The 25,596-nt window shown below is 27.6% G+C and overlaps 3 protein-coding genes across 3 annotated transcripts; all 3 read left to right on the forward strand.

Annotated features, from left to right (window-relative positions):
• Nucleotides 1-4,981: 4,981 nt before the first annotated feature.
• On the forward strand, nucleotides 4,982-7,351 carry LOC114165568 ((+)-neomenthol dehydrogenase-like). Its single transcript, XM_028050156.2, has 5 exons — nucleotides 4,982-5,131; nucleotides 5,250-5,496; nucleotides 5,948-6,022; nucleotides 6,354-6,530; nucleotides 6,809-7,351. Exons 1-5 carry the CDS (start codon nucleotides 5,112-5,114, stop codon nucleotides 7,187-7,189), a joined length of 900 nt encoding a protein of 299 aa, XP_027905957.2. The 5' UTR covers nucleotides 4,982-5,111; the 3' UTR covers nucleotides 7,190-7,351.
• Nucleotides 7,352-10,096: 2,745 nt separating this feature from the next.
• On the forward strand, nucleotides 10,097-12,552 carry LOC114165811 (short-chain dehydrogenase/reductase 1-like). The gene is made up of 5 exons (XM_085667965.1): nucleotides 10,097-10,245; nucleotides 10,365-10,611; nucleotides 11,102-11,176; nucleotides 11,545-11,721; nucleotides 11,957-12,552. Exons 1-5 carry the CDS (start codon nucleotides 10,226-10,228, stop codon nucleotides 12,335-12,337), a joined length of 900 nt encoding a protein of 299 aa, XP_085524091.1. The 5' UTR covers nucleotides 10,097-10,225; the 3' UTR covers nucleotides 12,338-12,552.
• Nucleotides 12,553-21,622: 9,070 nt separating this feature from the next.
• Nucleotides 21,623-24,089, forward strand: LOC114165817 ((+)-neomenthol dehydrogenase-like). The gene is made up of 4 exons (XM_028050403.2): nucleotides 21,623-21,782; nucleotides 21,906-22,155; nucleotides 22,717-22,932; nucleotides 23,062-24,089. Exons 1-4 carry the CDS (start codon nucleotides 21,757-21,759, stop codon nucleotides 23,437-23,439), a joined length of 870 nt encoding a protein of 289 aa, XP_027906204.1. The 5' UTR covers nucleotides 21,623-21,756; the 3' UTR covers nucleotides 23,440-24,089.
• The last annotated feature ends 1,507 nt before the right edge of the window (nucleotides 24,090-25,596 follow it).

Genomic DNA, 25,596 nt, shown 5'->3' on the forward strand with positions numbered 1-25,596 from the left:
TGACATTGATGAAATTCATTGCTATAATAGCATGGCAGCAAGGGATAACAGTCAGAAGCCATTTCCTACAACTGCAATCCACATTCACTGTGCTCCTAGCAGCCTTCCACATGAGTATCTTTAATTTTTGGCAGAGAATCTTTTTCTGAAATTTGCATACAGATGCCTTATGCAAAACCTATGCTCAGCAGTGGATAATAGGTCTTGAATGGCAGGCACTAATCCATGTGCAATGATAAGATTATTAGTACTTACAACATTAAACAAAAATTAATAAATTGAACATATATTAAACATACCTTTTGTTGGTCAGAGATAAAGTTCATTGTCTCACACATGTCAATACCTCCAAGATCGTCATTAAGCAATTCCAAGAACCATGTCCAAGTTTCTTTGTTTTCAACTTCCACAACAGCATATGCTAAGAGCAGTAAATGATCATTAGCATCTTTACCCACAACACTCAACAACTCACTTCCGTATTTTCCTTTTAAAAAACAACCATCATGGAAGTAATTTAGAAACCATGTAGAACATTACAACAATTGAAATACAAACAAACCCCAAAATAGAATTACGAAAACCCTAACCCACGAGCAAACACAACCTGGAAAACTCTAAACCCACTTACCTCGTTGATGATGATTAATTGGAAAATTGAATTGAAATGAAGAGCACAACTGCAATCCAATGATGAAATGACAAGTATTAGCTACTTCCTCTGCAAATCCGAGCTCAAGAAGGACAAAGATGAAGAAATTTCCTTAATTGCAAAATTTCCCCTAAATTGAAAAATTAACGTTAATTAGTCATATGTACCGTACACATAACACACCCTAATACAAATCGTGCCACCTGTACAATGCTCCGTTAATGATTTAAACGACGTTAGAGAAAATGACCAAATAAAACACAAATTGCGAAAATGAAGACCATTTTAAACATTCGGTAAAAATGAGGACCATTTTAAACATTCTGTCAAAATGAGGACCATCCGCAACAAACACTACGAAAATGAAGACCAGAAAAGTATTTAAGCCATGAAAAAATATACTGAATTATATGTCGAATTACATTATATATATGAAAATAATTTTGAATTATCTGTTCCATAATATAGATTGGTTCCAGATTACTTAATCTACGAAACACAATTAAAATAATAATTATAAACTTATAAATATAACAATTTTAGAGTGTATTTTTGGATAAAATATTTTATAATCTAAAATACACAATCCATTCTTTGACATATTTTGAAAGAAATATTTTTTTATTTAAATTATATGCATGAGTATTTTAATTAATAGATTATATCTATTATGAATCGAGAAAATAAAATATGGAAGTGAAAAATGAAAATACCTTTTAATCCCATTTTTTTTCCTCCACGACAGTTTTCATATCATTTTTTTTATTGTTTTTGTTTCTAAGATTTTATAATTTAAAAGTTATTTTTAAAAATAAAAAATACGTTCAAATTGCATTGTCTATTTTTTTTAAATTAGATTGTATAATTCTGAAATTAAAAACTTTTAAATTATATAAATTAATTTTTTTAATACTTTTCAATTTTTGAAAGTTTTGAGTAAAAATGAATTTTTCTTTATATAAGGGTGCAGGGCAGGATTTATGGAGGTACAGGTATCTTCATTTTTCAATGGAAGAATGTGATCCTCAAAGCTGGTTTCTACAATAAAATTAGAATAGTCAAATAAACTTCTTGAATTTCTTCCAATTTTATTATTGAATGAACTTTCAAAAATAAATTTTATACATTTCAAAAATTTTATTCCAAAACAAAAATAAGGTAACTGAATTTCTTTTATTGGTATAGGAACAAATATACAAATTAGAAATGGAGCCTTTGGGCCAAAAACCTTTTTTATGCATTTTGTTTTTTTACTTTAGCAATTGCGCCATCATAGTCCATTATAGGAAGAAAAAAAAAACATTGTGCCTAATAAAAGAATGATAAACTAAAGTTCAGATTTAAGTACCTAAATATGTTTTCTCTGTTTATAAGCCCTTAAAAAATTGTCAAAATTATTGTGTTTCTAGTCCTTTAAAAAATAGTAAACAGAAATTAGTGTAAAAAAATTATGTTGGTTTGTGCTTTTCTGATTCCCCATTAGTATGTTATTGTTATTATTGGTTATATAAAAAATTGAAAAACATGTCAAAAACTACAATTAATGATGAATGAACATTCTGGAAACAATACATAAGAGCAAAATAAATTGATTAAACTAAACTATACACTGGGAATGTATTTAATTAAAACCAAGATGAAATTCAAAATTTTATATGAATAAATAAAGCTGAACTAGTTTAATTTTTTTTTAAATTGTTTAAAACTAAATTATCCTGTAAAATACATTAACTAGCCTGACTTATTTTACTTATGCATCTGCATCACATATATAGAAATCTGCTTTTTAAAGTTAAATATATTTTTAATTTTGAAATTAATTAATTATTTAAATTTTAATCTAATTTAATTCTCAAACTTTAAAATTATATAAATTTTATTATTTAAACTAAATTTTATTAAGTTTATTTATTAAATTTCATTATGAAACGTATTTCAAACATAAAATAAATTTAATAAAAATTATTAAGTAATTAAATCTACACATTTTAAATGATGGTATACGAAAATGGTTCAAAAATTTTAAAGAAAATATTTTACTAAAATTTAAGGATAAAAAGTATATTTAACTTTTTCTTTAATTAATTTTTGTAACTATTGCTTAAAACATGTCATAAATTTGATTTCATTTACATATTTAGAACCGTTTTTATCTAATTATTTTTTATGGTAATGAGATAAATAATGAGTTGATGATAATTTATTTCTTTTTTATTCTAAAAAACAACACTCTAATTGCACTTTTCCCTTGTTAGCTTTTTCTTTTTATTTAAACAAGCATGACAGTGCACTAGACTATTAAAAAAAACATTTTAGTTTCTCTTTTTAGGCATGGTTCAATTTAATATTTATATAAAATAGATCAATGTTTTGTGTGGATTAAAGTAGTACAGTTCAAAAATTCAGAACAAGTTAGTTTATTTTGTTCATCTTAAAGACACTTATAATTACATAAATTGGTTTTATTTTATTTTTATTTGTTTCTTAAAGTTAATTAAAAAGGATATGACATGACACTTTATTTTTGTTTATTTTTAAAATTTTGTTTACAAGAAAAATGAGATATTTGTTTAATTACTTTTAACTTATAATATACTGATACGTATATCACTCATATATTTATTTTTAAAAATAATAAAATACAATTATATATATATATATATATATATATATATATATATTAAAAAAGTGTATACTAATTATTAACAATATAATAAATATATAATTATTTTTTATGAATTTAAATTTAAATTATATATATTAAAATTATTAACATAAAATATTATAAATTATTATTATTATAAAAATATTATTATTTTATAAATTAAATATTTTATTGATTAATACTAATAAAGTTAAATATAATTAAGTATTAATATTTTATAAATTAAATATTTCATCAACAAATATCGATATCAATAAAAATTATATGTAATTATATATAACTTAATTTGAAATATCAATACATCACTAGTTAAGTTAATGGAAAAATGTGAAAAATCCTGATTTCTTTTATTGACTAAATTATTTCCCGGAAGTTACCATGAGTTTTGTAATCAAAGATAAAATTATGTTCAAATTATAAATGGCTTAACTCGTAATTTTGATTTTTAATCAGCCCTACGTATTTATTATTTATTATTTTTAATAAATATGTTATATTGTTAAAAGTTTAGATCTAAGTACTGTGATATATTTGATTTAATTTTTCTTGTGTATTTTGATTGTTAAAACTTTATAAGATAATTTGTTTTTAGTTTTTATTAAAAAATTATTTAATTAATTTCATTGTACTTATTACGTAAAAATAAGAATCATTAATTCAATTATGTTTAATCATAAAATTTTAATTCATTAAATTCATTCATCAAAAGCTATACTCTTCTATTTTTACGATATTCTCTTGAATTACTTATCAATTTGTACTTTTTCAATCAAATATTAAGACAAAAATTGTGTGTACAAATATATATATATATATATATATATATATATATATATGTTTATTCATAAAAAGCTATACTCTTCTATTATTAGGATATTCTCTTGAATTGGTTATCATTTTGTATTTTATCAATCAAATACTAAAACAAAAATTGTGTGTGCAAAAAGGTAAAATAAAATTATATATATATATATATATATATATATATATATATATATATATATATATATATACTTTTGTGTTGTTTACTAATCAAAACTAAAATTTTATCTTGATAATTCATATACTAAAAGTTTGCATTTAGTGCAAATGTAAAATTTCTATTTTGATTGAATTAAAACCAAATGCTTTTAGTATAAATAAAAGCTGAAATGATGAGCATTTAGTATAAATAAGCATTTTGATATGATTTTATTTATTTATTCTATCTAATTCATGAATCATGAATGAGTGAAAAAGTAAAAAAAGAAAAAAAGAAAAAGAAAAAAAAAAAAGAGGTTGCACTAAGAAATACTATAAAAACTGGCCATCAATTTAAAAGAGTAGAAAGTCAGGTTTCAAAATTTGGAAGTTTTCCTAATCTTTTTCTGCATTTCTTTTCTCAAAAGAACTGTTCAAACAAATAATCATAAATGTTTTATTTTTATTTTTAACTAAGATTGGTATTAATTGTTCTTAGATCTACTTTGTGTGTTCATTACTCAATAATTCATTTATAACAATAAAATAAAATAAAATAACTTATAACTCTGCTGAAGAAGACCATGGTCCCTGTTCTGACTTTGGAAATTTTCTTTTTCACAACCTTCTGTTCTGTATTTTTATCTTTACGAAAAAAGAGAATCATTAATACAAATACACAAATTACAAGGAAATTTAGACCTTTTCTTTCTCATATTTAATAAGAGTTGAAGAAATAACTGATGGGGCTTTATTACTGTCAAAATTTTCACATTATAAAAGATAGCAGGCTCAACAGGTTTGCAACAACTGAGTTGAAAGTTGAAACCAAAGATGGGAGAGGAAAAAGAAAGGTAGAACATTGGCATTTTTTAGTTTTGTTATTCAGCTTTCAATTTTCACTTTTGTTGTTGAACTCAAATCTTACATTTTGTGAATTCCTTTTAACCTTTGTGGGTTTGAGTTTATCAGGTATGCAGTTGTGACAGGAGCAAACAAAGGAATCGGATTAGAGATAGTTAAACAATTAGCCTCAACTGGGATCAAGGTGGTGCTCACAGCAAGAAATGAAGAGAGGGGTCTGCATGCAATGGAAAAAATAAAAGCCTCAGGTCTATCTCACCTTGTGATGTTTCATCTTCTGGATGTGGCTGATGCAACCAGTGTAGCTTCTCTCGCTGATTTCATCAAATCAAAGTTTGGAAAACTTGATATTCTGGTAAAATTCATCTTTGATTCTTCTCTCCCCTTTTGATTTGGTTGTGAATGAAAGTCTGTCACAGCAATCTTGTAAGTGCAGACACAATTAGTTTTCTTTTTGTATCATTCTGAACATTAGTTTTTACTTTTTTCTTAGTTCCCTTTGCTTTTGCATGTCGGTGTAATCATGTTGCTACGGTTGTTATTCGTTGTTAGAATCTTAGTTGTGGTTCTGCATGTTAAGAATGTGTTTTATTTGGTGTAATCTGTCTTCATTATGTATCAGGTTATGCTCTTTTCCATCTTCCATTGTGTATTAAGTATGATTCAGTTTCGGGTTACCAACTTGAAAGATTTCTTTCATATCTAGTTATCGAGTAGTGATAAATTTTTCATGATTGTTTAGGGAGTCTCATAACCTTTGATTTTAGATGTTTGCATATTTGATTAAGAGAAATTGTAAAATGCAGGTTAACAATGCAGGGATTATTGGAGCAGTAACCAAAGACATTGATTTATCGCGTTCAGTTCTCCTCAAGCCTGGGGTGAGTATCTAGGCCTTTTCCAAATGCTAGTTAATGGATGTTGAAAGCTGCACACTTGCCCAGAAAGACTTTATACTGTTCAAGCCCTCTGAACTACATTTTTTTTTTTTACTAAACAGCTTATTCTTTACTTGATAACACAGTGAAAACTTTGATCAATTGTGGTTGGAGCTTAGGCATTTCAGTAATGTTAATTTGTGAACTTAAATTAGCCTGCTTTTCTTGATAGCATTCAGAATGTTGGGATTTTCCCTTTTTGCAATGTTAAAGTGATGGACATTATTAGAGGTTTGAAAGACTTTCTTGATAGAGTGTTGTCAATATTCTGTAGGCTGCAACAGAAGAAGAAGGAACAAAGGCAATGACTCAGACATATGAGTTAGCAGAAGAATGCTTGCAAATAAATTACTATGGCACTAAAATAACTGTAGAATCACTCATGCCCCTCCTCCAATTATCCGATTCACCAACAATTGTGAATGTATCGTCCTCTGTGGGGCAATTAAAGGTAGGCAATAACTTCTTGTGCCAATAAATTGTTAATGGTTTTGCATGAAATCTGACTTGAAAGGGCAAATGACGATTGAACTTTGAAATTCTTATTTTTGGTAACCAGCTGAAATGAGTAGCACAAACCTTATCTTATAAGGTTGAATTAAGAAGTTAATCCATATGCTATCCATGAGTTTAAACAAAAACATTATACAAAACTTATATTAGTTCATTATTGCATCTCCTTTCCTTTAATTTCCTTAAGGTCTTATTGTTTAATCATGTAAAATTCAGAACATCCCTGAGGAATCATGGGCAAGAGGAGTGCTGAGTGATGCAGATAACCTCACAGAAGAGAAAGTGGATGAAATAGTGAAGAAATTTCTAAGTGATTTCAAAGAAGGTTCATTAGACAGTAAAGGGTGGCCTAGGTATAAGGGTGCCTATATTATGTCAAAAGCTGCTATAAATGGGTACACAAGAATCCTTGCAAAGAAAAACCCATCATTCTGCATAAACAGTGTTTGCCCTGGTTATGTAAAGACAGATCTAACATTCAACACTGGTTATCTAACAGTGGAAGAAGGTGCTGCTAGTCCTGTCAGGCTTGCACTGCTTCCTAATGGCTCCCCATCTGGTCTCTTCTATCACAGAGCTGATGTGGCTTCCTTTTGATTTCCAGTGATGTAATTTTCTCGTTTGAGGACAAAACCAATGCTTTTGCTTTTAAATTGTTGAACCTGTTTTAAGCACATTATATGATGTTGTATTAAACTTGTGTTGTTTGTGTCTCAATAAAGTCTAAACTATGTATGCAATAAAATTAACATTTAAGTACTACAGGCATTTATTTTAAATTTGAGGCATCCGTATTGTTTATCTTTTCCAAATTCATACAGTGAAGTGTTTGAACCATTCACTTTAGCTAAAGTAAATAGATCGGAATACATAATTCATAATAAGCTTGTTAATTTCTTTTAAGAAAAAGTGGGGAGTAGTGTCAAGATTCATCGTGTAATCAATAAGGTTACATCCACACATATGACTTTTTTTTTTCTATCACCAACTCAAATTAATAGTCTTAATTATTTATAACTTTTAATATATTTTATTTTAGAACATTCTTGTTTTTGTAATTTTGATATAACATCCACATATGACTCTTTTTTTCTACCACCAACTCAAATTAATACTCTTAATTGTTTATAACTTTTAATATATTTTATTTTAGGATTAAGAAATTCATTTTTGTTTGCAATTTTTATATATTTCAATCATCAATTAAAATTGATCAACTAAAATTAATACGAGAATGTATCAAATTGTATAAACAACTCAAATGATAATTTAATATGTGTTTCACATATTAAAAAAATTAATTAATTAAATTAAAAAAATTATATCCATTTATTTTTAAAATTTGAAAACAAAAAATGTATCATAATTTTGGACAGGGACAAATTTTAAATTTTTGTCAAAATTCAGATCTAAAAACAAACATACATATTCCTTTATTTTATTTTTGAATTTATATTAAAATTTAAATAAATTATCATAAGCTAAAATGACCTTATACATGGGTAAAACAATAATAATAAGGGTTAAATATGTTTTTGGTCCCTCAAGTTTCAGTGAATTTTGGAATTAGTCCCTCTTTGAAACTTGATACCAATTTAGTCTTTCATTTTTTGAAATATGTGGATTTAGTCATTTTTACCAATTTTTGTTAAGTTTATTTGACATTTTAAATGCATTTTATGATAATATTTAAGTTAATATTGAAGCAAAGATGTGTCAAACGGTATAAACAATTCAAATATTATCATGAAATGCGCTTGAAACGTCAGATAAACTTAATAAAATTTGGTAATAAGTACTAAATTCACACATTTCTAAAGATAAATAACTAAATTGGTATCAAGTTTCGAAAATGGACTAATTCCAAAATTCACTGAAACTAGGGACAAAAAACATATTTAACCCTAATAATAATAATAATAATAATAATAATCTATAACTATATATAAAGGGGATTCCCTCTTTTGTGTCCACATTTCATAATTCCAACTTTACCCTTTATAATTTAATTATTTATTAAATTTTTAAAAATTAACGGTTACTTTTACAAGTTTTTATAAAATTATTTACTTATCTCCTTTTTCTTTTTTTCTCTTACTATTCATCAACAGTTATTTTTCTCTTATTTTCTCCGTACATTTTATTTTATTTTTTATAAATATACTTTTATTTTGTTTATTAAATTAATAACATTACAATATCATCAATTATTAATATAATTCAAAAAATGCGTACACACAGGCGCGATAGCGCCTGTGTTTACACTAGTAATAATAATAATAATAATAATAATAGTTTACTGCTACCTTACATAGATAAAATAAATGACTTTCTTAATAAATAATAATATTTATATACTCATTTCATACCCTTCCAGTACAACCAATAATCCTAGTAAACCAGTTTCAAAAGCTTTTCTGCCTCCTCTGTTACCTGCACCATCTATTCCTCCTAATAACAAATTTTCAGTACACCTGGAGCAGATGCAATTACGAAGAGAGAAAAGTTTATGTTATTTTTTGATGAAAAGTTTTCCTTTAATCATAAACGTCGTAACAGACATTATTTGCCATTGAAAGGTGAAAAGGATGATAACCAGGAGGAAGACACGACCTTGGATACAGATTCATCTGTTGTGGAACCTAACAATCTTGATCATCATCTTTCTTTAAATGCACTCGAAGGAGGTTTGGGTGTTGGGACAATTAGATTTCAGGCTTACATTAATCATTAACAATCTTGGATATATACTTTTCTGTTGTTTTCTAATTAAAACTAAAATTTTATCTTGGTAATTCATATAATAAAAGTTTGCATTTAGTGCAAATGTAAAATTTATATTATGATTGAATTAAAACCAAATGCTTTTAGTATAAATGAAAAAGCTGAAATGATGAGCATTTAGTATAAATAAGCATCGATATGATTTTATTTATTTATTTATTTTATCTAATTCATGCATCATGAATGAGTGAAAAAAAAATAAAGGACGAAGTATAATCATCTTCAGAGTCATTTTTTTCTAATATTCTCCCCTTAACTTTGAAAATTGAGTTCAACCAGGCCAAACCCTAATTATCATAAGATTCCGCTCCCTTAATTTGAAAATTGGCATACCAAATCAAGCACATTGCACTAAGAAACACTATAAAAACTGGCTATCAATTTAGAAGAGTAGAAAGTCAGGTTTCAAAATTTGGTAGTTTTTCCTAATCTTTTTCTGCATTTCTTTTCTCAAAAGAACTGTTCAAACAAATAATCATAAAATGTTTCATTCTTTTTATTTTTATGTTTAACTTAGATTGGTATTAATTCTTCTAAGATCTATTTTGTGTGTTCAGTACTCATTCATTCATTTATAATAATAAAATAAAATAAACATATAACTCTGCTGAAGAAGACCATGTCCTCTGTTCCGAATTTGGAATTTTTCTTTTTCACAACCTATTGTTCTGTATTTTCATCTTTACACAAAAAGAGAATCATTAATAGAAGGATACACAAATTACAAGGAAATTCAGCCCTTGTCTTTTTCATAACTGATGGGGCATTATTACTGTCAAAATTTTCTCATTATAAAAGATAGCAGGCTCAACAGATTTGCAACAACTGAGTTAAAAGTTGAAATTAAAGATGGGAGAGGCAACAGAAAGGTAGAACATTGGCCTTTTTTAGTTTTGTTATTCAGCTTTCAATTTTCACTTTTGTTGTTGAACTCAAATCTTACATTTTTGTGAATTCCTTTTGACCTTTGTGGGTTTGAGTTTATCAGGTATGCAGTTGTGACAGGTGCAAATAAAGGAATCGGATTAGAGATAGTTAAGCAATTAGCCTCAGCAGGGATCAAGGTGGTACTCACAGCAAGAAATGAGGAGAGGGGTCTGCATGCAATGGAAAAAATAAAAGCCTCAGGTCTATCTCACCGTGTGATGTTTCATCTTCTGGATGTGGCTGATGCAACCAGTGTAGCTTCTCTCGCTGATTTTATCAAATCAAAGTTCGGAAAACTTGATATTCTGGTAAATTTCATCTTTGATTCTCCTCTCTCTTTTAGTTTGGTTGTGAATGAAAGTCTGTCACAGCAATCTTGTAAGTGCAGAAACAATTAGTTTTCTTTTTGTATGATTCTGAACATCAATTTTTACTTTTTTCTTAATTCCCTTTGCTTTTGCATGTCGGTGTAATCATGTTGCTACGGCTGTTATTCATAGCTAGAATCTTAGTTGTGGTTCTGAATGTTAAGAATGTGTGAGATATTTTTTATTTGCTCTTTATTTGGTGTAAACTGTCTTCATTATGTATGTTATGCTGTTTTTCATCTTCCATTATATGTTTTCCATCTTCCATTATGTATTAAGTGAGATTCAGTTTTTTGTTACCAACTTGAAAGATTTCTTTCATATCTAGTTATTTAGTGCTGATAAATTTTCTTGATTGTTTCAAAGGGACTCTCATAAGCTGTGATTTTAGATGTTTGCATATTTCATTGAGAAAAATTGTACAATGCAGGTTAACAATGCGGGGATTGGTGGAACAGTAACCAAAGACGTTGGTTTATTGCCTTCAGTTCTCCTTAAGCGTGGGGTGAGTATCTAGTCCTTTTCCAAATGCTAGTTAATAGACATATAAAGTTGTACACTAGCCCAGAAAGACTTTATACTTTTCAAGCTCTCTGAACTACAATGTCTTTTTTATTAAACAGCTTATTCTTAACTTGATAACTGTGAAAACTTTTATCAGTTCTGGTTGGAGCTTTGGCATTTCAGCAATGTTTAATTGCTCTACTTAAATTATCCTGCTTATCTTGATAGTATTCAGAATATTGGAATTTGCCATTTTTGCAATGTTAAAGTGATAGAACAAGAGAAATGTAAGTTAGAAAGGTTGTGATTGTTTTATTTTGATCAGGGGACACTATTAGAGGTTTGATAGAGTGCTGTCATATTCTGCAGGCTGTATCAGAAGAAGAAGGAACAAAGGCAATGACTCAAACATATGAGTTAGCTGAAGAATGCTTGCAGATAAATTACTATGGCACTAAAATAACTGTAGAATCACTCATGCCCCTCCTCCAATTGTCTGATTCACCAACAATTGTGAATGTATCATCCATTCTGGGGCAGTTAGAGGTAGGCAACAACTTCTTGTACCAGTAAATTATTTTCCTATTTTTCTGGATAAACTCCAACTGATTGTGCCAATAACTTCATCACTTCTGAATAGTTAATGAATAGCCAATCCATATGTTATGCAATGCGACATTGAGTTTATACAAAACTATCCTGTAACAGATATTAGTTCATTATTGCATCTCGGTTCCTTTAATTTTCTTAAGGTCTTGTTGCTTAATCATGTCAAATTCAGAGTTTTCCTAAGGAATCATGGGCAAGAGGAGTGTTGAGTGATGCTGATAACCTAACAGAAGAGAAAGTGGATGAAATAGTGAAGAAGTTTCTGAATGATTTCAAAGAAGGTTCATTAGAGAGTAAAGGGTGGCCAAGGTATATAGGTGCCTATATTGTGTCAAAAGCTGCTATGAATGGATACACAAGAATCCTTGCTAAGAAAAACCCATCATTGTGCATAAACAGTGTTTGTCCTGGTTATGTGAAGACAGATATAACATCAAACACTGGTTATCTAACAGTGGAAGAAGGTGCTGCTAGTCCTGTCAGGCTTGCACTGCTTCCCAATGGTTCTCCATCTGGTCTATTCTATTACAGAACTGATGTCGCTTCCTTTTGATTTCCAGTGATGCAATTTTCTGGTTTGAGGACAGAACCGGTGCTTTTGCTTCTCAATTGTTGAATCTGTTTTAAGCACATAATATCATGTTGTATTTGCATAATGTCATTGTCATGCAATTACTATTCTGAGTTACATACTATGTTTGTTGAACCTATTTCTGTAATTCATATTTCACATATGAAAACTTGCAAAAGTTCTTAGTTGTTTTATAAGATATGAAGAAATTAAAAGACTAATTTGAGATTCTATGTCAACTAAATATATGTCAACTAAAAATATGTCGAATTTACTGTATATAAACTGTATATAAAGAAATATAACTTTACTTTATAAATTAGTTTTGTAAAGTTTAGTTAAATTCAATTCTTAAAAGAAAGAAATACATGTCAATTTCTTTTTTAGCATTAGTCTGAGATCGTTATGAAGATAATAGAGTAGAAAAAAAAGATAACATAGATATTATAGTAAATGAAAAATGTTCGATGGATAAATTAGTGTAATTTTCTAATAAAAACTATTAATATTTAAAATAATATTGGGTAATTTGAAGAAAAATAGTAAAAGAATAAAAATTGTAAATGATAAAAATGTGTGTAAATTTTGTAAGATGAAATAAGTGTATATAAATAATATTACTTTATTTGAAAGGAACTCAACTCTGCAATTAGAAGAGGATGAGTCGAAGACCTTTATGCAATTATTCATAAATATTATAAAAATGTGATTTTATTATTAGATCTGATTGTATAAATGAGTATGTAATAAAAATGGATGATAAAGTGCGACCAAATTTAATTATTTTCTTAAGTGTGACCAACTGTTGTTGCTGGAGGGATGCTTTTTGTCGTTGCATCGACGCCTGATTTTACTGCATCATGGTATCATTCCGGCTACATCGAGCATGTTTAGTGTTGGAGGTGGTGGAAGAGCTGATTTAGGTGCCATAACTTTGCTCACAGGAGGAAAACCATTAATCCAACTCAAAAAAGAATTTACCTAACAAACAACAAAGGGAGCTTAACACGCACAAACCTACATGTTTCTAAGGAACAAATGCCCTGATAAAAAAATGTAACATCCCATTTAATAGAAAATATTATTAAATAAAACATGACATGCTTGAATATAATCGAGCAAGCCAGAAAGAGTAAACTAGATTTAACTATTACAATCATTCTAAAAATACAAAGGTATACATGATATCTAAGGCGCAAAAAAAACCCCAAAGAACAAACTATGAATATAAACACTAGAGTTTTTTAAAAGGATGTGATGAAAGAGAACTATCTACAACATCTAATCTAAATCGCAACGTCCCCTCCACCTCTCCTCATCTGCTCACACCAAGTGATGGTAATCATAGGATAAGGAAAAGGCAAACAAGATAACAAATACACAATGAGAATGGTAAGCTAGTTAATTTTAAAGTGAACAAATAATAATCAAATTATCTCAACACAAGTCACATGTATTACTAAAGCATAAATGACACTCTAACTCAATTATCCGAATACATGTAATGTGTTGGATCTTTCGAGAGAGGATCACCGAGAAGATTTAATACCAACGAGCATTAGCTCAACTCACATAAAGGATTGACACCACTCTTAATCCAAAATCTTGAGGCGATAGGTTTATGGGCCTTGATCCTTATATGCTGCTCAACTTTCTCATTTTTACTTAATGTAGGACTTAGACTCACACTTGGATTCCCAACATAATCAAATCAGATTCACTGGAAACTTGCACTTGTAGGGGCCTCTACTGCTTTGCAAAGCCATTGTCAATGAGTTACTCTACCACACATAAGGTTACTTCATGATCATTTAAGACCACTATTCTATCTTAGACTAGGACCTCCTGTTACTCTCACCACATGGATCATTCTACTCTATATGAGTCTGAATGATCATTTAGAGTGTCAAGATGTAATTTTACTTGAATCCATAAATCATTATGTACATTATATTATAACCAAAAGAATTTCTCCATGACATTCTCTTATCTTCCACGTGTTATCTCAAAATCAATCATGTTTCATGCAAAGCACATCAAGTCAATTCTCAACATACCAACATCTTTCATTCATAGCCTCATACATCATATTTCATAATTATCACAGTAATTCACATGGTAAAATAAGAAATTAAAACAGCACAAGTTTCACCTGGGTGAGATCCTTGTCACTTAAGCGGCATGGTTTATAGAAATTGAAATAAAACTCTAGAGCGTTCTTGCTTGGGTGAGAGATTCTTACTTGGGTGATAGGAGTTCTTGCTTGAGCAACATAGTTGTCGCTTGAGCTAAAATTTAACATAAGCAAAAATAATTTCAATGGCTTTCTTGCCTGCCTGAACGAGTGATAAGTGTTAATTATTAGTTAAATTGCATATCATTTAGACATTTATCTTGCACTAAACCAATATGAAAATCATTAGAATTGTCCTAATTTTACATAATTACAAAATGAGATAGTGAAAAAATAGAAAAAGTGGAAATTAATGTACTTTGTGTTGTTTTACAGGAAAAATAAAGTAAATTATAAATTTAGCGACCAATTATAATTTTTTATTTTGTAAATTGGTATCTAAATTGGTCACACTAAAGTGATTAACAACTTTTGGTGACTAAAGATAAAAGATAAAAGATAAAAGATAAGAAAGAAAATTCGAGCATTGCATTTATTTGATTAAGAGAAAGCAGAGAAAAATATATATAAAATAAAAGTTAAAATACTATTTTAATCCTTACTTTGTTATTTTTATTCAATTTGATTATGTTATTTTTTCTTCAATTAAATTCTAATTTTTTGTTAAAAAAAAATTCTTTTGGCTTTGTATAAACAAAAATATCACTTTTTGTAAATATTTCTGTTGCAATATCATTTTTGTAAATATCACTTGTCAATTCATAGTATGTTTTTTTTATATTTTATTTCTTTTTTCAGGTGTCAAGGTCGTGTCTTTCCACGTGACAATAGTGTCAGTACCAATGCCACAACATCAAATGTTAATGTAAAATGTCATTGTCTTCTATTCAATATCAAATGTTAATGTTAAGAAAGAAATTTATTTTTTTTAGTCAAATAAGTCTCACATTTCTTTTAAATAGAGTAATGTTGTCCCTCTTTAATATACGATTGAATTCAATTTACTTGCGAATAAAAGTAAATAAATTACACAACTTATTTTATTATTATAAATATTATGTAATTTAGAGAATTGATTTAAGTACACAAATTAAGTTATAAGATGTAAAATATTTTATAGTTTGGTTTAAATTCATATGAAAATTAAGTTTAAAATTTAAAAATGACTATAAGAACTTTATATTTACATTTTTTATATTTTGTTTTTGTTATTTTTAAATAGTGAGTTAGTTCTTGTAGTCAATAGTGAACTTGATTATTAGATAAGACTGAACATTTTGATCAAATTTTAAAAAAACATATACATAATTTTAAAATATTTATTTTGTTTAAATTTAAATTGAAAAATAAAGTTAATTTTAATATTTGAGTGAAGTAATTTAATGTATAAATTCATAATAATTGTAATTAGGGTTAATACTAATTTAATCACATTTGAAAAAGGGACAAAATTGTTTAATTTAAAAGAAAAATGAAACTCAATTGAGTTAAAAGATAAATATAGTCACTCAAATTTAAAAGTATGAAGATTTATAATAACTAAAAAATGAAATATTTTAAATTTATTTATGTTTTCTTTTCAAAATAATATTTCATTATCCATTTCATTTGAACTAATTCTCTAAGTTAGAAAAGAAAAAGTCTTACACTCAGCTAAAATTATATATGGAACGGAAACTACAATATAGCTACGAATAACTAATGATCGAAATCAATTACGATAAAATGAAAAGCTTTTTTTTTTTTTCTTTCACCTAATTATGATTACAACAACAAAGGGGCAATTAGGTAGCACGTTGCAAGCCACTTTGCGGAAGGTGAAGACCAAATATTGCTTTTTTGATATTTTATTTGTTTTAAAGATAACTTGTTTTTAACTATTAAGAATGTTTTCTTAAAAGGAAACACGAGTACATGGAAAGCAATAGCATCATCATTAGTAGATCAACAATCAAATACACAGAATATCACGGAATATGAATATACATTTTCAACTCTATGAAATATATCATTAGCTATGAGTTTTCTTAAAAATGATATGTAATATTGTGGGGACCACAACAAGTACCATGGAGACTAAAAAAAAGGATTTTAAGAAATTCTTCTGAGATCTCTAATGTGGAGAATAAGTACTTTGTGCAATGAACCCATTATGAATTTTTCTGCTTTATATAATAATTCTAAGAGTCTTTTGAAGTTTTCTATATAAAATGTATGATATCTTTCTCATTATGAATTGTTCTATACAATATAAAAAATCTTAATAGTCTTTTGAAGTTTTCTATTTATAAAAGAATATGATGTCTTCAAGTTTCTTGTGAATGTGGAAGCTTCCTAGATAATTATGATAGGAGATGAATTTTTTGTATGAACAAAGAAAAAGGAAGAACGAAAACATTATAACCATGGAAAAGAAGTAAAACAATGACCTAAAATTAGAATATACTATATCAACTCCTATTAAAACCAATGTGGTATAAAGGTGGGATAATGATATGTTAACAACTAAATTTTAATAATTTTCTCTTACAATATGATATATCATTTTTTAATTGGTTTAAAAATATAAAAAAATGAGAAAATGAAATACCTCTTAAAAAATGATACATTAAATTATAATAGAAAGTTGTCAAAATTTAATTGTTAAAAAAATTATTTTCCATAGAGGTGCTATATGGGTTGCTAAGTTATACTCTCTTTGATACTAAAAACATCAATAAGAAAGGAAATACTTCAAACACATACAACAAATTTTTCAAATGATTTGATCAATAAGAAATGGAATAAAGAATTACATAAATATTAATCTTTTCATAATTTCTTCTCTCATTAGAAAATAAAATAGAAAAGCGTTAGAAATATAAATGTAAATCTAAATATCATATAAGAATATAGAATTTTTTCGGTATATCCAATAATTTTACACCGCACAAAAAATCGAGATTAAATATAATTTAAATATTCATTTCATCCTTTAATGTGTTTTGTAAAAATAAAATCATAACGAAACTTCATGCTCTAAAGGACGATATCTTAAATTCTTTAAAGATAAAACTTTATTTTAAAATTTTGAATTACATTGTTAATCTTTTCTATAGATTAAACATAGTTTATCCATCTAGTTATTGATCTAGACAAGTAAAATATGAATGAAAAATTCTAAATGTGAGAATCCTAGAAAATCACCAATAAGAAAAATAATAATTTAATCATTCAAATAAAAAAAATCTTAACTATTCAAATAAAAAAATCTTAACTTTTCTTTTTTGCATTTCTTTTTTTCTTAAAATATACTCTTCCGTATCTCTTCAATTTTCTTGGAATATAAATATAGGTCAAAAGTGAGATTTTCTAGAAGAATTTGAAAACAAAAATTGCGTTACAACGTGGCTATAACAAAAAGTTTTAACTTATGAGATTATAAACTGCAACAAGTGACAGTGATTGATGAACTCATGAAGAGGAAATGTTCTGGAACCTAGACTTGGTTCTCTACAGCATGAGTGGTGAACAGTTTCCCACGTACATGCCACCAAAGTCAACGCAAAATTTGCTTCATCAAATTCTAACCACCATTTTCTCATGCTCTCTCTTTCATTACCATTCATATTCTTTTCTCTTCATTCTTTCGCTTTTTCTTTTTCCAATAAAGAAATTACGATGATTTAGGTCCATTATCTTTTGATTTGAATAAATTGATTTTGAACTTTGCACGTTTGCTTCATGCATGTTATATATATAATAGAATTGGAATTTTTAGCTTTTGACCTTCTCATAACAATTTTGTGCTTTTGTCATTCTATCTAGAACAATGAAAATTTCATACGCATTACGGCAATCTAGAACATTTTGTAATACTAATTAAGAAATCATGAAAACCCTAGTGCCAATTCAACTAATATATGGTGAGCATGAAGGGAAACATTTGAAATTTTAATAGATAAATTATATATATTTTAACATATTGTACTTTTCTCCTCCCTTTTTCAACATAATAACTTAATCTATATTTGACAAAACTAAATAAGAAAATACTTAACATAAGATTGTTAATTAAGCTAGTTTAATGAATAAATTAATTAATGACGTAAAATACTATAAAATACATGAATTTTCAATTGTATTTTCTTTTTGTGAAACGATGTGTGTTTAGGTAAGTACAGTTTTGGTAATAAACGAGGAATTAATTAAATAATTATGATAAAGAGAAGAAAAATAAAACATTAATGAATACAAAATATATTCCGTATTGAAACTAAAAATAAAAGTGCAAATTAGGCTATATTTTTAGTTTAAAGTGTTCTTTCTCAAATCAGCATTCCTTGAATTAAATTATATCCAATTCAAAATCCAAAATATATCACGTAAATATATTTATTAAAAATATAATGTTTAATATTGTATATATATTTTCTTTTGTTACAACTAACACTTGACATTTGGCAAATACCTCTCGACATGCATTGTAATTTATCAGAAAATTTCAAAAGCACCTAAAAGTCAAAATTGGGATTTTTTTTTCTGGAAGTCTAGAAGAACAGAAAAAAAAAATTAAGAAGAAGATGAAATGGGAAACTAATTAATTAATTTATTGAAATTTGTTTAGATTGGAATACGAGAGCGGTGACGGTGTTGAGTTCTGGAAGAGGATAGGACTCTGCTGTAGGCGGGTCCACCGGTTTCCCATGCGCTCTTCCAAGTCAACGAGAAAGAAAGTGCAGAACACAAGTTTTTGATTGTCACATTAAACCCTAATTTAGCACTATTTAATTGGTTCATTCTAGAAGTAACCGTTTTTTCAGTTTACATGTTTTATTCTCTATGATTTTCCTTTTTTGATAAAAAAATGGTTTATTTTCATCTGTTATTGTTAAAATTCTAGATAATATATTTTTTCATTAAAATTGAATTAAAGCATAGTAAATATTTTTATTTTAGTAAATAAAATATTATATAGGAACAAATGATTACTAAATAGATTCTCAGTAAATTTTAGTTACAGAAAATGTTACATATAATACAATACAATATATTTTTTTAAAACTTTTATAATAATTATTTTAAAAACTATATGAATAAAGACTTTTAACATAATTATAGTATGAAATTTCACAAAACAGTCATTAATCTTTTATGCTATTCAAATTCACTTGCCCAATCTATTAAATTTGAGATATGAACATTAAATCAAGTTAAATGGAACGGCTCATTAGAATGCAGAAAAAACCATAAATGGTTATAAACATTGAAAATGATCAGATGCCATTTAATTTAAAGTTTTTAAAAAAATATAAAAAATGTATTGAAATAATAAATAATTATTTTAAACATTAAATCAACCACACTTTATTATTAAATAAATAAAAAGGTAAATTTCAAAATAAGACAAGACAAGGCAAGGCAGTTTATTCAACTAGGACAAGGCAATTATAATCCTATCTTTTTGACCAACTTTCTCAAGTGGGTTCTGAAAATTTGCATGCAGATTTTATTAGTTGGAACAACCTTGAAAGTGTTGCACCATAATTAATGCACTAGATTGGTACTGGTTAATGAAGGTTTTTTATGTTTGACCACTTCTATAACAAAATTATTAAGGTTATTAAGTAGTATTAAGGATTTTAGCCATCAATTGCATAGTGATTTAGCATTTTAAAGATATTTGAACCTTTCAATTGTGCCATAATTACAAAGCTGTTATTGTGTTTTTCTTTGACCTTATGTAATGTAGTTAGAAAAACACAACCTTTTAAGTTGATTTGGTGCATATACATGAAGGTAATTGGAATTTGGATGCATGTATTTGTTCGTCAATCACAATTACATGTTGGTGGGGAAAAAGGTTTTCAAATTCAGTAAAATTAATTAGGGCAGCTTTATTTGATAGTTTATGATAAATTTTGATTTCAAAATAATGATTTGTTTTCAAATAAGTTTAAAATCAATGTTTTGGGAGAAGACCTTTTGTATCCTAGTCCAAAGCATGAAAAGTTAAATTTGGTAATTATAATGATAAGTTTATTTTTTAGAAGACAAATATAACGTAATAAATTAAAAATTTTAATTGTAATAGTATGACTCTATTATTATTTTTCTGTCATAATAAAGTATTATAATCTAACATGTAATTAATATCTATGCCACTATACTATGAATGCATAACTCCCTAGTATAGAACAAAATTAAATCACGTGTGGAATTAGGAATTGATAAAATCAAATCTTGAAAACCTTTCTTATTTAAAATACATCAAATCTTGAAATATTTTATCACTTTCTTTTTAAGAAACATTTTATCACTTTCTTTTTAAGAAACATTTTATTTTTAAATGATATTACTATGTATTGTTAAAATCTTGAGCTTAAATGTTACGAAATATTTGATTTTTTCATTAGTATTTTGAATGTGATTTATTTTATCAGATATGTTATTTTAAGTTTTTAATACTATTAATCTTTTATAATATTATTTTATATGTAGTTTAATTATCTGTATTATTTTATTAACACCAACTCAATCATAATTTAACTACTGTTCCACCCTGCAAATCTTAAACGGGTGATTTCACCTGCAATGAAAAGTTCCGTTTTTCATAAACTTCTATTAACGTAAACTAAAAGTAACAAGAATAGAATATGGGAAGTAAATACCAAAATAACAACTTCTATTAATGTGATTCTATTTTTTTTTTATTTCTTTCTAAACAACATTCTGATAATTTCAAAATCTTACCTTTTTAGTTCTTCTTTCTCTGTGCTGTGTTTCTGTACTAACAAACACAAAGTAAATAATATTTAACAGAGGACTCAAAGTCAATCCAGAACAAAAGTCTTCTGCGGTGTGCAAATCACTGTTATGTTAGGTAAACTCCTTAAGCGATTTTGCAGATTTGATCTGTGTGTGTCTATTGTCTCCACCACTTCTTGTTCTGTCAATAATACTCAGTTTTTTCAACTTTTTCTAGATGACCGAATTGTGGTATGATTCTTCAAAAGAATCCAGAAAAGATAAATAACCATTATTTATTTTACTATAAGAGATCAATCATCATTTCTGATATAGACAATATCACATCACTGACAAAAGGTCAAAGTAATATTTAAAACAGATTCTAAAATATGTTCCAACCCACATGACTATATAATACGGCACTAACTATTTTATTTCACATTCTGAAAATTGAGCTTACATTATTTTATAGCCATCTTCCACTTTAAATATTATCCTCTTCTTTCTGCATCCAATTCATTCAGATTCAACAACAACCATGGGTATGGCAGATGCAAAAGAAAGGTACCACTTTCTCTCTTCATGAAGTTATGGATCCAACATGCTATCTGCATACCCTTTTGCTTCTAGTGTATGTAATTTGTATTTGGTGATTAACATTTTAAGGATTTGCTTTTGTTTTTTCAGATATGCTGTTGTGACAGGTGCAAACAAAGGGATAGGATTGGAGACTGTGAAAGGTTTAGCCTCAAATGGAATCAAGGTTGTGCTCACAGCCAGGGATGTTAAGAGGGGTTATCAAGCTGTTGAGGAATTGAAGAAAGAATTTGGCTTTTCTGGCCTTGTGCTGTTTCACCAGCTTGATGTCACTGACCCTGCTAGTATTGCATCTTTGGTTGAGTTTGTGAAGAACCAGTTTGGGAGACTTGATATATTGGTAAGATTTTGATGTTATGTTTAATGTTCTGAACTATGCTTTTCCTTTTTTTACTACTTTCTCCTTTTTTTGTGTGTAAAAGGAGTTTGTTAAACTTTTTATGTCTATGACAGTGAGTGGAATCTTGCATTGTGTTTGTGCCCCCACTTAGTTGTTTCAATTGAATAATATGATTCACAAAATACCATTTGTCTGGTGATTCTGATGCAGAACACTAGTGATGAACAGTGTTTATCCAATATCATCTTCTTAATGGTCCAATTCTCCACTTTTCCCCCTAATAAGTCTTCCTATGACTGAACTACATATTTATAATAAGAATGGTGCTCACAATTCTACAAGCTTGCAACATATTTTGATTGATCTGCAAAATCAATGAGTTTGTATTGGTGAAAAGTGCCTGATCTGGCTGACACCAACCTGATTCAGAGTTTATCAGACTAAGTTAAAAAACTTTTTCTTGATGATGTTGAAAAATCTGAATGATTCACCATAGCAATAACCTGTGTTTGTTTTTCTTTAGATGAAGGATCACTGAACAATTTTGAAATTCATATGCAGGTGAACAATGCAGGAATCAATGGTTTCAACACAGATGGCATGGTGCCATCAAAAATTAACTGGAAGGAGCTACCTCAAACTTGTGAGATGGCTAAAAAATGCCTCAGAACAAACTACTATGGAGCTAAGGAAACAACTGAGGCATTTCTTCCCCTTCTTCAGTTGTCCAATTTACCCATGATTGTTAATGTTTCCTCTGAAGCAGGACTTTTAAAGGTACCAAAAGCAACATAATTTTGAACCACTTTAAACAAAAGATCTTTTTTATCAGTTTATACTTCTTATACCAATTTGAACCAATTTGAATCAATTTGAAATCTGATGTTATAACATGGTGTGTTTCAGTACATATCAAATGGATGGGCAAGGAGGGTGCTTGATGACACAGAAAATCTGAGTGAAGAGCTAATAGATGAGGTGCTGAGGGAGTACATGAAAGACTTGAAAGAAGGTTCTCTAGAAAACAAAGGGTGGCCAACCTACTTGTCTGCATATATGGTCTCAAAAGCAGCAATGAATTCATACACAAGGCTTTTAGCCTATAGACACAAAAAATTATGCATCAATTGTGTCTGTCCTGGTTTTGTTAAGACAGACATTAACAAAAACACTGGAATCTTATCTGTTGAAAATGGTGCTGCTAGTGTTGTCAGATTAGCACTCTTGCCTAATGGATCTCCTTCTGGGCACTTCTTTACCAGACAAGAAGTGTCAAGCTTTTGACACATTTTAAGGTCTTGATTGGATAATTTTTTTCATAAATACTTCCAAAGAAAAAAGTGAAAAAAGGTTTCTGCTATATATCAATATCAGTTTATGAAAAGAAACTTGATTGTTTTACTTTTCTTCTTTTGCAAAAGTATTTGTAAAGAATTTATCCAAACAGGACCTGTTGCTTACAACTTGCAGATGGAACGAGAAAAATTTTGATGGAGTGGATGAAAGTTTTAGCGTTGTGGTCTTGTGTGTGACATAATGGCATGTGGGGAAATGCATCTGAGTTACTTTGGTTCTTTTATCTTCTCACATTGTTGGCTCTTGAAATGGTCAAAGTTCAAGTTGCAATGATTTTTGGACTGATAGAAACTTTCGGCAGAGGAAATTATGAAGAATGGGTCATTGTTATGTTTGTCCCTGTCATCTTAGGTGTGGATCAGAGTGGTCTTTGACTTCAAACTTTCAACACACGTGCAATGCTAAAGCACTGCTCATCGCAAAGCAGCAATAATGGATGTCGAGATTTCAGAAAAAGACGACAATTGTAACAAGACATACCATGATTCGTGTCCATCCATCTCCTGTAACATAATATTATCATCGTCATATAAAATATGAACTTAACATCAATGGATATGGATCTTATCATGCTCAAATCAGAATTTACAAGTTAAGTTTGTAAAGAATTTGAAAAAATAAATTTAGTTTGTAGAAAAGATGTTAGTGTGCCAACATGAAGAAATAAAAATAATAGAGTTGGAAAATCAAGTCCAATACAAAATTGACACGTAACCAATGATATCATGTTCACTATTATACTTGTGGATGTGGTGTTTCTATTTGGTTGTGTTTCTCGATGGGACACGTGGTATAAAATCAAATATATATATTTTAATCATAAAAATATATTATATAATATTAAGGTTAAGGGTTAAAATAAATTTACAATTCGTTAGGTATAAAAAAAATAGCTTATTTTCTTAAAAAAAAATCTTGTTGTCCATATATATACATTTTACATTTTCATATATTTTACCTATTTTACTTTTTTTCTTTATTTGTCTTACCTTGCTATAGTTTGTATGTTGTAAACAAATCTTTTTCACATTAATTGTGCATTCCATTCCAACTACCTCTACTTATGTTCTTAAAATGTAACTAGAACATGTCACTTTGTTTGTATGTGGATTTTTTTACATCGTTATGGTATGATGTTGTTATATATATAGACGAACATAAAAATAACTTTTACATCTTATTTCTTATTTTACTTGTGAATAAAAGTGACTTTCACAATGATTCACTATTTTTTTAATTTTTCTTCTTTCTAGTATTCTGCCATAGCAATGTCATTTATTAAAGCAATTGTAGGTTTACATTACATATATTATATTTAACTACTTTTGTTAAGATTATTAATATTTAAATAATTTTATATGATAATTTAAGTTATTAGTGTAATTTTTAGTTGTAGAAACTAATATTTATGTTAAACCAATTCATAAATATAATTACAAAATACGGAAATTCAATAAATAAATAAATAAATATATATATATATATATATATATATATATATAATACTCTACTTAGCTTTTCATGAAATATATATTTTTATAAGAGAAAAAAAATATTAAAATAACATTTTTTAAAATTATATATTTTTCTAATTACTTATTTATAAAAAAATTACTTAGTTAAATTTATTTACTAAGATTTGGAATAAATATAGAATATTTTTATGTGGTTTAATAAATATTTGAAATTCAGTTAAAAAATTTCCGGTAATTAAATTTATTGATGGATATATTAATATAAATAACTTCCACTAAATACAATTTCTTTTTTATAGTAATAAAATCTACAAGTATAATATTTAATTTTAGATAAGTTAATATATATATATATATAAAATTATCAACTAATAATATTTAGATATGATATTATAAGTGGTAATATGCAAGAGATATTACAGAATTTTAGCGTCATCTGGCCACTTAGTTGATAAAGAATTATCCATGTAAAACATAAAAGAAAGAACTGGAGGAAGACGTGTGACAAATTCAAAAGATCTATAAAAAGGTCAAGAAATCAAAATATGGAAGAATAAATATCTTCACGACTTAATACTCATGATGATAAAATTGCAGGAAGACCTAGAAC

The sequence above is a fragment of the Vigna unguiculata genome, chromosome 10 (genome assembly GCF_037176805.1).
Source record: "Vigna unguiculata cultivar grain cowpea cultivar isolate G323 ecotype 2 chromosome 10, ASM3717680v1, whole genome shotgun sequence".
NCBI lineage: Eukaryota > Viridiplantae > Streptophyta > Magnoliopsida > Fabales > Fabaceae > Vigna > Vigna unguiculata.

What these genes read in the sequence shown, in the direction of transcription:
- LOC114165811 (XM_085667965.1), top strand. Translation starts at nt 10,226, where the DNA reads ATGGGAGAGGCAACAGAAAG. An exon ending in ATGGGAGAGGCAACAGAAAG is followed by an intron (nt 10,246 to 10,364) that starts GTAGAACATTGG and finishes TGAGTTTATCAG; the next exon opens with GTATGCAGTTGTGACAGGTG. An exon ending in CAGTTCTCCTTAAGCGTGGG is followed by an intron (nt 11,177 to 11,544) that starts GTGAGTATCTAG and finishes CATATTCTGCAG; the next exon opens with GCTGTATCAGAAGAAGAAGG.
- LOC114165568 (XM_028050156.2), top strand. Translation starts at nt 5,112, where the DNA reads ATGGGAGAGGAAAAAGAAAG. An exon ending in ATGGGAGAGGAAAAAGAAAG is followed by an intron (nt 5,132 to 5,249) that starts GTAGAACATTGG and finishes TGAGTTTATCAG; the next exon opens with GTATGCAGTTGTGACAGGAG. An exon ending in CCTCTGTGGGGCAATTAAAG is followed by an intron (nt 6,531 to 6,808) that starts GTAGGCAATAAC and finishes TGTAAAATTCAG; the next exon opens with AACATCCCTGAGGAATCATG.
- LOC114165817 (XM_028050403.2), top strand. Translation starts at nt 21,757, where the DNA reads ATGGGTATGGCAGATGCAAAAGAAAG. An exon ending in ATGGCAGATGCAAAAGAAAG is followed by an intron (nt 21,783 to 21,905) that starts GTACCACTTTCT and finishes TTGTTTTTTCAG; the next exon opens with ATATGCTGTTGTGACAGGTG. An exon ending in CTGAAGCAGGACTTTTAAAG is followed by an intron (nt 22,933 to 23,061) that starts GTACCAAAAGCA and finishes GGTGTGTTTCAG; the next exon opens with TACATATCAAATGGATGGGC.